Raw genomic sequence first — 14,715 nt, 5'->3', positions numbered from 1 at the left:
GATCCTCTCCTAATTCCCTCTCTTACCTTCTCCGCACAGCTGGAAAGCACGGGGTTTCCGTGGGGAAGACAAGACCCTGTGTGGGGTCTATAGTCTCTGAGCTGTTCTCCTGCCTCTGCTCTGCTGTCCTGTGAGTGTGCCGGCTCACGAAGGCCTCCAGGTGTCTGCAGTGCACCTTCTGACCCTGGGAGGCGTTCCTCCTCTCTGCCTTTGCAGGTTTCCCGTCTCCAGGGCCCCGTGTGATTCCCAGTTTCCCGAATCCCTCCACTGTTTACAGGGCAACGAATGCCATTTTGTCTTGTCACTCACCTTTCTTCCTACCAGGACGTGGGGTCTCTGGGGACACAAGCCCTGCCTTATCACAGGCCCTGCGGGACCAAGTACAAGGCTGGGCGTAGTTTTTTTTTGTTTGTTTCACTGAATATTTGTTTGGTTGAAAATGAGCGAAACCAGAGACACATTGGCTGGTACGCCAGGGGAAGAACAGCATTCTGACTATCCTTGGCGTCAGACGTTTGAAGAGCTGCTGGAGAGGGCCGTGGGCTCATAAGCCTAAGTGTCTTTCAGCAGTCAACCAACAAGCTCCTTGGATGACATATTTGACCGCCGGAAGATAAGGTTGTCGAGCGTCCTTCCAGCCCCTAGATGAGCTGCGCCCATGATGACACCCGTGTTTGCTGCGTGCCTGCTGTGTGCCGGCCCCATGCTGTCGGGTCCTTCTGGACCTGCAGCGTCAGACACCTGAGACCTACATCCCAGGCGATCACCATGCCTGCGTGTGTGTCCCCGGGGTCTGTTTAGCCAGTGGGCACGCTTCAGCACCCACGAGCAGATCCTGAGCTGTGTGGGCTCACCCTTTCCAGGCCGCAGACGTATGTGCCCTGGGGCTGGGGGGCAGGTATCCAGGGTAGCAGCTCTACCCTCCTGCGTTGTAGGGCTCAGGTGGGCCCGAGGGGAGACCCTGGGGGGACGGTCACGTTGTTCTTGCTGGCCACCTCTTTTCTTTGCGTCCAGTTGATGAGACGGAGAAAAGAGGGGCTGCCATGAGGTTTAGTTTGGGGAAGGGCTCTCTGGTCCTGTTGGGGGTTCTCTTTCCCCCTTTGCTTTTTCTTTTTTTTAATTTTACTTGTATTTAATTTCTATTTTTACCTTTGTCTTTGCAAATGTATGCGCTCTTGTTGCTTCCATTTCCCATCCCGTGCTCTATGTGTTGGTCAGAATCCCAGCAGGAGAGAAATGCTATATTCTAGAAGGGCGGTTGCAGAGAGTTGGACGCGGGGACTGTGGACAGTCGGGATTTTGGGGGATCCCCAGTGGGGCAAACACCCGGGCGGGCGACAGCCGGCAGCTGCCGTGCGTCTGTGCTGCGAAGGAGGCCTGGGCCTGGAGCAGCGGCGGCGGCAGCCTGGGGCACCCCCCCGCCCGCGCGGGGAGGCAGGCCGGGCTCCCACCTCTTGTTCACCTCCCCCGCGTGGCCACGCAAGCCAGGCGCGGGGGGCAGGGCCCCGGCGGGGCCGTTTGGGAGAGGTTGGCCTCCAGGCCACAGTGCGGGGTAGGAAGGTGGAAGGGGGGTCGGGGGTGGGCGGCAAACAACACCCAGCACAGTCCACCCACCAGACAGGACGTCGAGGCAGAGGGGATGTCCGCGTCCCTGGGGTCAGCTTTCCAGGGGACGGGTGATCACCTGGAACCTCCTCTTCCTCCCGACTCCGGGCCCCGCCGAGCCAGCTCTGCGTCAGGAGGGTCAGCCAAAGGAGATGAGGCCAGAAGGTGCAGCGTGCGGTGGGTTGGAGCGCGCGGGCCTGCCTGTGGGCTGGGGTTCCTGCGCGCCGTCGCGCCCCTCGCCCCGCAGACCAGCCGCCTGACCCGTGCGCGCTGGGCAGGACTGGCCCCTGGTGGAGAAGGACCTCCACGCGGGGGCTCACACTCCTGCTGGCCTCCAGGCTCCTGCCGTTATCCTCCTCTCAGAGGCCTGTCTGCCTCTTAGAAAAGGGAAGGGGTTCCTGTCCTGACCCTTGATTGGAAAAGCTGGAAGCCCTCAGGGGTTTCTGGCTTTCCAGCCTCTCCTTCTCTGGAAGCCCTTGTTGGTTCTGGAACATCCCATTCAAGGAGAAGGTGTGTTTTCAAGTTGCAGTCCTCCACCCTGAGGCCTCAGGGGTGCGTTGCCGGGTCTTCCCTCTGCCTGTGGATGGAGACCAGCGGGGACAGTCCCCGTTCTATTCCCACCAGATGTGCAGACGACTCCACGCCAGGCTCCCGGGGGTGGCTCTGCATCCTGGCCGGACACGCCCCCCCCCCCCCCCCCCCAGCACACAGGCACCCTCACAGGCATCCCCTGCCCTGCAGTCTCTGGGGCCTTTTTATTCCAGCAGATGTGACCCTTTGGGGTGAGTTTAGTCTCCAGTAACCCTAGCAGCGGGGTGTGCCCACACACGCACGTTTATATACAGATGCTAAATAGGGAGACGGTACATCTCCTGACCTTGGGGACAGAATAGTTAGAGGAGGATTTGGGGAGGGATTGAGAACGTCGGTACAGAGCTGCCTTGTCTCCCCTGCATAACCACTGACCCCACCGCCTGAGCTCGTCAGACACAGGAGGGACTCGGGACACACAGCCGTCTGCATCCTGGCGGAGGAGGAGGCGGTTTTCAGAGCTCTGGAGAGTGCCCGGCCCCGAGCTGCCCTCAGCTGTGACCTGTTCCACGTTCCTGTAATGCGGATAGGAAAGAGGAGATGCCACGGAAGGCCGGCAGTTCCTGCTGGCTCTTTTGCTTTGGTGAAGCATGTGGTTAAATATAAATTTGAATGGATTGTGTGATACGTGCAGGTGGAGTAGGGGACGTTGGCTTTCTGAAGAGCAGAGAGAGGGCTGCATCTTCCCCCAACCCTGCTCCACCCCACCCCACCCCACGTGTGGGACGTGGCCGTCCTGCTAGAGTGCCTCCAAACGGGCTTTGAATGTTTGATGAGCTGCACGGCGCCAGGCTTGAGGTCAGCTTCCTCAGCCTCCTCTTCATGAGCTCAAGGCAGGGGAGACCGGGCTTAACGCCCTCTGCTTCCAACAACAGGAAACTGAAGGGGCACATCTCAGACCCAACACTGCAGGGCAGTTATTTCTTAAGTGGAATTCAAGATAACATAAACAGAAGAGTGAAAGGACACTGTCCACGTCACACTTGGTCAGTGTTATCCCCCGTTCTGCCCTCGTCAGGCCACGTTCTGACATCACCTGGGAGCTTGTTGGGAATGCAGAAAGTCAAGCCCTGCCCCAAACGTACCGAAACAGAACCCGTATTTCATAAGATGCCCAGGTGACTAGTTTGTGTGTTCAAGTTGAAAAGCCCTGATGGGGAGCGGGCGTTGGCACACCCTTGCTGTCAGTGCCAGGCATTAGACTTTGGGGGCCGTGTGGTCTGCGTTGGACCTTGCAGCCCCAAAGCAGCCACTGACAGTACGTCCATGAGGGGCATGGCGGGTTTGGGAGAACCTGATTTACAGTGGGAGGTGGGCCGGCCCCTGGTCTGGAGTGTTGTGAAGAGTTCTTGGAATCATGATATCTCTGATATTCTTCATTTCAGTGAACCACACACGTACATATCAATCTGTAAGTAAACTTGAAATTGGATTGGAAGGGAAGTGTAGCCGGTTCCTAAAATAAACCCCGAAGTCCCCCCAGAAGCGTTAGCTTGAAGAAACAAAACTTGGAGCACCCTGAAACCTGTTTTCATTGTGCCATTTCTTTTTACTTCATTGTCTTGTCACTGAAAAAGTCCTGTCACCGTGCCATCAAGAAGTGGAAATAGGTGACGTACGTTTAAAAATTGCCTGGGGAGTCCCACGTCAGAGAGGACACGATGACCCAGACGCGAGCCAGAGGCTGGGTTGTAGCGACGAGGGAACTGGGTCATTTCAGGAACGATTTTTAAAAAGAGAATGTTTGGCCTGGGAAAAAGCAGGTCATGGGCCAGCCTGAGAGCTGTCCGGAAAACCTAAAGAAATCATGTCTTTGTTTCCCACAGAGCAGAAGTCAGATTAGTAGGTTTAGGTTAGATGTAGTTCAGCTTTGAGTCAGTGAGTTGTTGGAGCCTCCATCAGTGGAAAGGTCTTCTTGAAAGGAAGTGGGTGCCCCCACCCGGCATTCAGCTGGAAGTCAGGACCCCTGCTGGAGGGCCCTCTCCCAAGTGAGAGTTTGGACTGAGGACCTTAGGCCAACAGTAATAACTATCGTGCTGATTTCCATTTACTAAATACCTGCTAAATGCTTTGCATACAGTGTCTTACTTAATCCTGCCCAGAACACAGCTATAGACAGACGAATAAGGAGACGCAAGGAGACTCAGGATCAGAGAGGTAAAGTAACTTAGTCAAGGTCACACAGCTGGTCAAAACCAGAGACTAGATTTGAGCCCAAACCCGAAGACCTCCTGAGCTCACGCTGCCTTCCATGAGAATCTCTGCTCTTTCTTTCCTGGCAGGTGCTACATGAACCCCTGATTGATGAGGACCCTGTGTTCATTGCCACGTGCACGGAGCGGGAGCTGCGGAAGAGGAAAAAGCGGAAATTCAGCCTCTGGGTCCGGCAGTGCTCTTCCACCGGCTTCATCATCCAGGTGAGCCCTGGGCCGGCCCCAGAGGTCAAGGGAGGGTTTGGTAACCGGGGAACTTGCTCACTTACCTTCTCGCCGCGCCTCCCCAGATGCTGCAGCTGAGGCTGGGCTGCGCTGCTCTCCTCCTTACTGGGACGTGGGGGTAGCTGGCACTGTCCCCTGCACGTTCGTCCTGTCCACTCTGGCCCCGTAAACACTGATCAGGGCTCAGGTCCTCGCACTGTCAGCCAGAGGCTTCAGCAGAACCGCGGGCACAGAGGTGGCTGCCATGGCTCTTGTGAGCGCGCTGTGTGACATCCCAGAAAGACCCCCCAAACCCCGCCGGATCTCTGTCCTGAGGACCCATTCTTCACAGGCCACCAGCGGCATCAGGAGCTCGGCCCTCTGAGCCAGGCTTGCTGCCTGCTCCCTGGCTCTCTGCTCCGCTCCAGGCAGACGCGGGCACACATTTTGGAAGAGGTGGCCAAGCCCTGCCATGGGAACCGTGTCAGACACTGAGCTGCAGGAGCAGGCAAGGTGCAGAGCGTGCGGAAGGAGAGGCGGGGCTGGAAAAGCGGACCCTGGCTGGGCTGGTTCCTCCCGCCGCTGTGTCTGTGTCACTCAGGCACCTCACTGCCCTGCCTGACTGCAGCCCCAGGCCCCAGGTGCAGGGGGTTGGCACAGCTCCTCCCTCGAGCCAGGGACGGATTCATGGGAAGGGTCAGGTGAGCATCTCCTCACCACATCTGCTCGAGCCACAGTGAGGAATGTGTGTGTCTGCAAGCAGCAGCCCACCCTGCCCCACGGGCCTGGGGCTTCAGGGTGGGCTGGGCCCAGGGTGTCCAGCTGGGCTCTCGCACAGGTTTCAAGCTGTTGCCAGACAGACCCACCCCAGCGCAGGAAACACTCGGGATGTGTAACCTGAGCCCTCCGTCCCTGCACAGCTCCTGCCATCTCTGCAGTGTCCTTTGCCGGTTTCAGTCTACATGACATTCAGTCACTCTTTGAATAAATACTTAGTGAGTGCTGTTGCCTGCAGCGTCGTGCCAGGTACCGGGGTATGAAGTCATGGCGCTGCCTTCGCAGGGGTCTGCCTGGGTGGCTTTTGCAGGAATGTTCGCATGTGGGTTCTGTATACATCTGGCACCACTTCCTTTTTACTGTAAACTTGATGAGTAGCTAGGGGTCACGACCATTACCTGCAAAACCAGAGGTCTGTGTGTGTGTGTGCATGTGTGTGTGTGCACACGGGTGCGCGCAGATTCCTCCTAGTTTCTATGAAATCTGTAAAATCCCCGTGTATCAAATGAAATGTTCAGATTGGTGCCTTGATGTTTCCTTTTATTTCTAAAACTCTGTGGTCCTAGGAGGCTTTGTGCAGCTTGAGGGTTTGAATTTAGAAGCCGGAATTGAAGCTGGCAGTTCCCGGTCCCAAGCAGTCTGGCCTCCACCATGGCCTGGGTGGCTGGAAGCCCCGTGCGCACAGGTGCTGAAGGAGTACCTACCCTTGGTTGCAGGCTGTCCCATGGCAGGTAGAGCGAGGACTGTCTTGGCCTCCCCAGTTTGTTGGTCCACATGCAGGTGCCTGTGGTGGCAGCAAAGCAGGGAAGGGCACCTCTGTCTGAGAAGGACCCACACGGCCCGGGGACGGTTGTCTTTTTAGCATCCTGGCCCTTGTCTTGGGTCCCGAGATCCTAATCCTGGTTAGGCAGCGACGCAGGCAGATCCAGCCGTGGGGTGAGGGGTGGGGGTGCCTCTCTCTCCCGAGTTCTCACGCCTGCATCTCCTCTGTTCTCACACCAGCCGCAAGGTACAGGGGGCCGTGGTGTTCACCTCCACTTCCCAGACGAGACGGCTCTGTGCCGCTTCTGTCCAGGGACCCCTCCTCGGTCCTGAGGGCCAGCTCTGCTACCTCCCGTGTGGACTAAGCCAGCTCCCAAGTCGTCCTGGGTGTTAGTGTCCTTACTATCTTTAGAGCGAAGGGCTGGGGTGCCTTTATCAGTGAGGCCCCTTCTACCGCAAGTTTCTGTGATTCTTCTCTTTTTTAATGTCTCATGTGGGGTGGTGTACACAAGCACATTTTCTTCTTTTTAGTTTGTCAGATAAATTCTTCTTCTAAATGACTTGCCACTGGAGCATCCCCGTTGCTGAGCCTAGAGAGACTGTGGCCAGCCTGCTGCCTGAATGGCCCTATCCCCCCGCTGTCCTCTCGCTGGTAGCAGGTCTGAGGCTGGCCGATGGGAGGCTGGCAGACATGGCGCATGAAGGGATTGGCAAGGGCGTGAGTTGGTTCTCCTCTGGCCTCTCTGCCCTGACCATGAGCGGGTGTCCAGGCTGGATCACTGAGTCCTGAAACCAGGAGCTAATAAAAGTTATTGTGTGTGCCCCTGAGCCTTTGTGGTTGTTCGTTACATGGTAACAGAATTGCTCCAGGGCCTGCCAGTTAGGGTCTGCAAAGCTGACCAGGTAACTTTCTTCCCCTTACCCTGTCGTGGACTCAGCTGATACCTGGAAGGGACGGTGGACTTACAGGTGTGCTTCCAGGAGAGACCAAGGCCTGGCTTCAGCTTTATAGTGTCATTCGGCCAAGACCGTAAGGTTCGCTGACTGCATTGCATGCTTCCAAGGTAGGGCCGGGGTGGGGATTAACTCCACTTGAAAGATTCTAGATCACGGGTTAAGTGAGAAAAAACATTCCAGACTGGTTAGTGATTTCTTTTAGATGACCTTAACATTTAGATCAGTAGACTTTGAGTAAAGCAGACTGCCCTCCACTGTGTGGGTGGGCCTCATCTGATCAGTTGAAGGCCTGAATAGAAAAAACCTGACTGAAAGGAGAGGAGATTCTGCCAGTAGATGGCCTCTGGATGTGAACTACAGCTCTTCCCTGGGTCTCCAGCCTGCCAGGCTGTCCTGCAAACTTTGGACTTAACAAACCTCCATTATCACACTATCAATTTCTTGAAATAAACATCTCTATCTCTTGATAGATGGATAGATAGATAGGTAGGTAGGTAGGTAGATAGATAGATAGATAGATAGATAGATAGATAGATAGAACTCTCTATCTCTATCTTCATCCTGTTGGTTCCACTGCAGAGGGATTTCCACCAGCCACCTGGCCTCACAGTCTGTGTGTGTCCCGGGCTCCCTGGATTCTGAACTTCTGGAGGGCAGGCACCACGGCTTCTTCAGCCTTGCCCCTCCAGAGCCTAAGGGGCTTGCCAACTTCTTTTTTTTTCCCTTCTGATGTCAAAGACATCTCTATTATCAAGGAGTTTACAAAATAGATGGGAAAACAAGACCTCTACGAAGGAAAACCTAAGTACAGGTTGTTTTCTAACCACACTGTATGGAATTAGTGTTGTGCTGGGCACTGAAGACCCAGAGGTGAATGGAGCCCTCATGGCCTCTTTCATAGGAGAGACAGAAGTATGAAAAATATACATGAGTAATGTATATAATGGAATACTCAGCCATAAAAAAGAATGAAATAATGCCATTTGCAGCAGAATGGATGGACCTAGAGATGTTTATACTAAGTGAAGTAAGTCAGACAGAGAAAGACAAATATCATGTGTTATCACTAATCTGTGGAATCTAAAGTATGACACAAATGACCTTATCTATGAAACAAAAACAGACTCACAGACGTAGAGAACAGACTTGTGGTTGCCAAGGGAGGCAGCGGAGGGGAGGATGGACTGGGAGTTTGGGGTTAGCAGATGCAAACTATTATATACAGGATGATTACACAACAAGGTCCTCCTGTACAGCACAGGGAACTGTATTCAATATCCTGGGATAAACCATCATGGAAAAGAATATGAAAAAGAATGTATATGTATGTATAACTGAGTCACTTTGCTGTACAGCAGAAATTAACACAACACTGTAAATCAGCTATACTTTGATAAGAAGTAAGTTAAAAAATATTCCTAAGTACATTGTGACTGGTGCAATCCTGGAGGAGTGCGTGGAATGTCATGTGGCTATAGGAGGGCACCTGTGGGGCGAAGAAAGGCTCCCGATGTGCCCGAAAGGGGAAGGTGGACCATCAGTGCAGGGATTGAAGGGACAGGTGGGAGCCAGTGTCACTCAGCGCAGGCCAACCCTGAGCACAGCCACTGAGCGGAATGCAACCTTGACAAGTGTCTTGCCTCCTTAATTTACACCTTGGAAAACCGAAGAGATTGAGTCATTTACGCCAAATCTCAAGGCTGCTAGGTGGGTGCAGGAAAGTGAGCCACAGGGCTGGCCGGCCCCCTGCTCTGCGGTCTCTGCTCCCAGGACCCCCTCAGGGAGGGAGGAGGAGACATCCAGTGACCCAGCTCAGGGCCAGTGCCTGCGAATGCAGTATCTTCTTCTAAACATGGACTGGTGTCTTTGATAGCCATGGAGAGTATTTCTGTGACTCGCCTTTGAAGTGCCCATTTCAGGAGAATCAGACGATGCACGGTGTGTTTCTGTCCTTGGTGGACAGTCCTCACAGCTGATGGAGGCCCTTTGTCCTCTGAGGCGCCCACACCCTGGAGTACTCACCGTGGACCCCTGGGGGATCTCTAGGCTTTGTGACTCCAGTTTTGACAGCAGTGGACCAAGCAGGCGGGGAATCGTTTGTGACGTGAGGCTCTGACCATCCGGAGGCACACTTGCTCCATAGGTACAAAGCACTCTGTGCTCTGAGACCACGGCTGGCGCCTTTTTGCAAAACCACTGCCATTTCCAGATCAGAGGCATGTGGTGCGCTGGAGAGAATGTTCTTGTTGTGTCACAGGCCTGCCGAGAGCTGCCCCGGCTCCAGCAGGCATTCCAGACTGTGCCACTTGGGAGCCGAGGTCCCTGCCTGTGCCCTCATCCATGGCTCCTGGTGCACTGAGGGGTGAAAGGAGAGGTTTGTGCAGAAGAAGGCACGTCCAGTTTCAGGGGAAGCCATATCACCAGGCGACTGGGGGCCCTTAGTCCGCAATGCTGAGGTCACTCAGCTGGGAAGCCTTGTGACCCTTCCATGGGCACAAAAGGCTTGTGCTGTCTCTGTATGGACTGTTCTGTCTCTACAATGTCAAAAAGATTGAGAATACAGTGGGGAAAACTGGCCCGCGATTTAGTTAATGTTGCGTTGACCTACGGTGAGTATGGGGAGCCCTGAGACTCTTTGGGGAAAAGAGAAGAGTCTACTAATTAAAAAACAAAAACAACACAAAGAACTGGTGTGGTCTAAAGGGCCAATTTCTCCCGTTCGAATGTGTCGAACTAGGCCGCCTGCCTCCGCAGTGTGAGTCCCAGGGTCCCCAAGAGGGAGGTGCGGGTGGGAGGGCACTGGGCAGAGGTGGGCGCAGAGCAGAGGCCCCATTTGGAAGATTTAATTAAGGGCTGGTGCTCCACCTGCAGAGGATGGCCCGACTGTCTCAAGAGGGCTGGGCGTGGGTGCCGAGCAGAGCCGTTCTAGATGGCGAGCGTGGTCTCGCTCAGTGAGTGCACCCATGCCAGAGGAGCCGGAAGGCAAATGGAGACCCCAGGCCAGAGGACCCTACGCCTGCCCCCGTGCATATCACCAGGTGTGTCCAGGGGACCCTGGGAGCATCTGTGAGGGGGCCCACACCCCCTGCGGCTGGACCCGCTGCCCTGGAAGCCTTCTCCTTCCTTCAGTCTAATCCGTGGATTGTGAACTGCTTCCTGCGGTTCAGAAAAGGAAGGTCTGCATCCACGAAGTGCTTGCCGCGAGCCAGGTTCCATGCTTAAGCAACTCTACATGCATTGCTCATTTTCACAGCCACCTTGGGAGGTAGGAGTGTTACTGCCCTTATTTCATGGTGAGAAAACCAAGGCCCAGAGAGATTTGCTACCTCATCCAAAGTCTCAGCCTAAAGGGGCAGACCTGGGGTTCAGCCCAGGCTTTCCAACCCCGGAGCCCACCCTTTGGACCACTAGGCTATGATCTCTCCCCAGGGAGAAAACTTTTCTCCCTTTAGACAAAAACCAAGTCTCTGTTTCTTATCCGACTTGGTTGTTGTGTGATTGATGTTCTAGCATCAGTTGTCACTGATCTCCCTTATTTTGAGGCACACTTTTCATGTTGAAAGAATTCAAGGAATTTGCACTGAAGTTTTTTTTTCTTATTTGACTTTTAATTTTTTTATGTACTAGTAAATAGCTTCTGACCTAAAACTAACTGGATTAGCTTGAAAAATGAGGCTCAGACTGGACTTAATTAACTAGGGTGAATTTTGCTTGTGGAGTCAAAAACTAGGCAGGATATTTACCCATCTGTTTAATTGTGCCCTGGCCGGGATGCTAGTGTCGGTCCTGTCCAGGTTGGATGTGGCTGTGTCCCAGGATGGAATTGGCTGGGGCACAGGACATCTGTCACAGACCTGAGTGTCCTCGAGCAGGTGGGTGAGCACTAATCCCTTCCTCGCTCTGTCGAGTGGGTTTGTTTGCCCAGCCATTCTTACCACGTAGGGAAGCAGAGGCGACAATAAAGAGTGTATTAAGTGCCGTGTGAGTGAACCAGGCGCTGACTGGATGAGATTAAAGCCTGGCCCTCTCCCCAAGGAAATGCACTCGTGTGAGGGGTGCAGGGAGCCCACCTGCTCCTCCACTCCATTGTTGTTGTTTGATTGAAGTGTAGTTGATTTACAATGTTATGTTACCTTCAGGTGTACAGCGAAGTGGTTCAGTTATATATATATATTCTTTTTCATATTCTTTTCCATTATGGTTTATTACAAGATAGTGAATAGAGTTCCCTGTGCTATGCAGTAGGTCCTTTTTGTTCATCGAGTCCTAACCACCGGACTGCCAGGGAATTCCCTATGGTGTATTTTTAAAACTCAGGGTCTAAACAAGGTTTAAACAATGCAAATTGGTTTGTCTTTTTTTTTTTTTTTTTTAGTCTCTCTCTCTTTTTTTTTTTTTTGGCTCTTTTTTGGAATATAATTGCTTTACACTCTTGTACCAGTGTTTGAGGTACACCAGAGTCAATCAGCTGTATTTATACACATATTCCCATATCCCCTCCCTCCCACGACTACCCCCATCCTCCCCGTCCTGGCCCTCTAAGGCTCTCTCTCTCTCTTTTTAAGTTCTTTTTTTAATGTTTAGCATATTCACAGAATTGTGCAAACATTACCATAATGAATTTTAGAACTTTTTCATTACTCCAAAAAGAAACTTCATACCCTTTAACAGCTGTTCTTCATTTTCTGTTCCCTCAGCCCCAGGCAACCACTAATCTACTTTCTCTCTGGATTTGCCTGTTCTGGACATTTCATATGTGTATGTTAATCCTAAACTCCTAATTTATCCCTCCCTCGCCTTCCCTTTTGGTAACCATAAGTTTGTCTTCTATGTCTGTGAGTCTGTTTCTCTTTTGTAAATAAGTTCATTTGCATCAGTTTTAGATTCCACATATAAGTGATATCATATGGTATTTGTCTTTGTCTGACTTACTTCACTTCATATGATCATCTTTAGGTCCACTCATGTTGCTGCAAATGGCATCATTTCATTCCTTTTTATGGCTGAGTAGTATCCCATGGTATATATGGACCACATCTTCTTTATCCATCCACCTGTCGATGGACGTTTAGGTTGTTTCCATGTCTTGGCTATTATGAATAGGGCTGCTGTGAACATTGGGTTGCATGTTCCTTTTCGAATTAGAGTTTTCCCTGCAATCCATCATTTTGAAAGACAGACTCACTGATTATTTGAGCTTCGGGATAAAACAAAGCAAGGTTCTTGTAAGGGTCTGTAGTGCCGAAGGTGCTGTAGAAGACAGGACAGAGAAGAGTCTCAGTGCACAAGCCCTTCCTGGCCATGGTTGTGGTGAGAGGGGACGTGAGAACACACTGATCGTGAAAACCATCAGTAGAATGATGTCATGGAGACTTCACTGGAAAACCGGACTGGTGAGCCAAGGATGGCGTAAGGCAGCCCATCCAGTAGAACGTTCCGTGGTGATACAGGAATGTCCTGTATCCCTGGGCTCCACCACGGCAGCCACATGTGACTGCCGAGTACTTGGCCAGTGTGACTGAGGAATTGAATTTTTCATTGTACTTCATTTCAGTTAATTTAAAACAGTCACATGTGTGTAGAGGCTGCAGCACAGACATGGAGCTTTGCCATAAAAAAATCACCTCTGTGTACACGATGTGCACGTAAAGACAGTGGCCTTGTGAGGTACAGAGGGTGTGATTATCCTTACGAATGGGGAAACCAAGGCTCAGAGCAAAGTAACTTGTCCCCAAACACACAGCCAATAATTGGCAGAGCCCATGCCCATCGAATCCAGTCTTGTGCCCTCACCGTCTCTGGGTGGTGGACTCTGTTCCTCTCGTGGTGAATGAGTAGCCTTTAAACTTGATAGCTCTCACATGTGGCCATCCCTCCCCCCCCATCATGAGTGACAGCCCCACCCATCTCCATGCGCTCATTCTGCATAGTTTCCATCAGTGCAGACCCTGTACTCTTGTGCGGGTGCCCCACCGCTAGGATTACAACCTCCACCTGCTCCGTGCACCGCTAATGAATAAAAGGTTCCGGCAAAGGGTCACAGTCCCTAACGAGTGACTTCCCCGTCCCCAGATATGCCCTCCACCAGCAGTGGAGAAGCCCGATCCTCTCCTGTTCTGCAAGAGAAGTAGGGCCAGTGGTCAAGACCAGCAAAGCCCAGTGACAGCTTAGCGGAAGCGTCAGCTGGTGCGTCTCTATGACCCTTGAGTCCATCCATGATGGCAGCTGTCACCAGTGTTCTTTTCGGGGGTGGGGTGGGGAGGCAATGAACTAGGTCCCACCTCTTGAGGTCTTGGGGCATTTCAGAAGTAGGGCTAAGGTAGAGAGTCCCGTGGTGCAGCCATCTCGCAAGGTGTTACCACTGTAATCCGTTTCCTAAGAGTCTTTCTGTTATGATATCAATAAAAAATACACAGCATTAGTAATAACATCCTGGGGCAAAATGTGATGTCATGTATCAGTAAATTTTCTCCCCTCTTTCTAAATCTGTATATGGAAAAGTTAATAAATCATAGGAGCAAGAAAAACTCTTTCTTAGGAAAAATGAAAAGTTTGGCAACTGAAAGATACATTTTTCTGCCCTGAAGACACTTGTCAAACAAGCTTGTAGCTCAGATAGTAAAAGTCTCTAGCACAAATTCCATTTTACGAAGGGTTGCAAGCTCCCCCTCGCCTCTATCCACTGGAGGAGCTGTTCTAATGTAATGGTGCTCTCCGCGTGTGTGGATGGAGAGAGGGAGCTTTTTGAAAAGCCAGCGAGGCAGCAATTACACATTTAAGTGGGGGGTGTTTCCTTGGCCCCCAGTGCAGTGTATGGGTGTATGTGGGTGCTCAGTGATGCTACCTCTCTCAGGGTACTGATGGGATTCTTTAAGGCAGGCTTTCAAATCTGCACCAATCTGCTGGCTGTCTTCAGCTGGTGGTTGGGATAAGATACCATGGAAGGTTACGATTTTTTTTTGTAGAGTTATAAGTGCATTCATCCAACTCAGGGGTACAGGTTCACATCTTAGACCAGCTAAAGTCATTCAGTCAAAGCAAACCCAGAGCAGTGGGTGCTGGACCAAGCTGACTCAGTGGCACTGGTCGGGCAGGTGGAGTCCTCGTGTGGCCTTTTGACCAGCCAGTTAACGGTTCATTGGAAGCCATGCTTGTCAGCTGGGACTTTTGAGGTTACTATTTTTATTACTTATTTAAATGTAGGTCCTTTCTTTTAAGATTTTTTGTTGTGGGCTATTTTTAACGTCTTTACTGAATTTTTTATAGTATTGCTTACAATTGGTTTTTTGGCCAGGAGGCGTGTGGGATCTTAGCTCCCTGACCAGGGATCGAGCCCACACCCCTGCACTGGAAGGCGGAGTCTTCACTACTGGACCACCAAGGAAGTCCCAGTGTAGATCCTGTTTTATATTCACTTTAAAGATAAACTCACATTACCTTCTAGTACTGAGTGCCAGAATTCGAGACCCTCCTTGGACTCACATTGATGCCACTTTTCAGCCTCAGTCCTCTTCCACAGTTCCTGATAGGAACAGGGAGATGTCTGACCTCACCTCTCCCCTTCTCATGGAGCAGCTGTGTCTACTCCTTGGGAAGAGACTGGCTG

At 52.1% G+C, this 14,715-nt stretch overlaps 1 protein-coding gene across 1 annotated transcript in view; it reads left to right on the top strand.

The window, feature by feature from the left end:
* PGBD5 (piggyBac transposable element derived 5) overlaps nucleotides 1–14,715 on the top strand; it is a 90,395-nt gene that overhangs the window by 57,851 nt on the left and 17,829 nt on the right. The window contains exon 3 of the mRNA XM_057736582.1: nucleotides 4,479–4,613. Within this exon, the coding sequence (XP_057592565.1) occupies nucleotides 4,479–4,613 (135 nt within the window). The remainder of the gene's footprint in view (nucleotides 1–4,478; nucleotides 4,614–14,715) is intronic.

Source organism: Hippopotamus amphibius, chromosome 5 (genome assembly GCF_030028045.1).
Source record: "Hippopotamus amphibius kiboko isolate mHipAmp2 chromosome 5, mHipAmp2.hap2, whole genome shotgun sequence".
NCBI lineage: Eukaryota > Metazoa > Chordata > Mammalia > Artiodactyla > Hippopotamidae > Hippopotamus > Hippopotamus amphibius.
The sequence above is the reverse complement of the archived record's forward strand: the minus strand, read 5'-3'. Positions and strand labels throughout refer to the sequence as shown.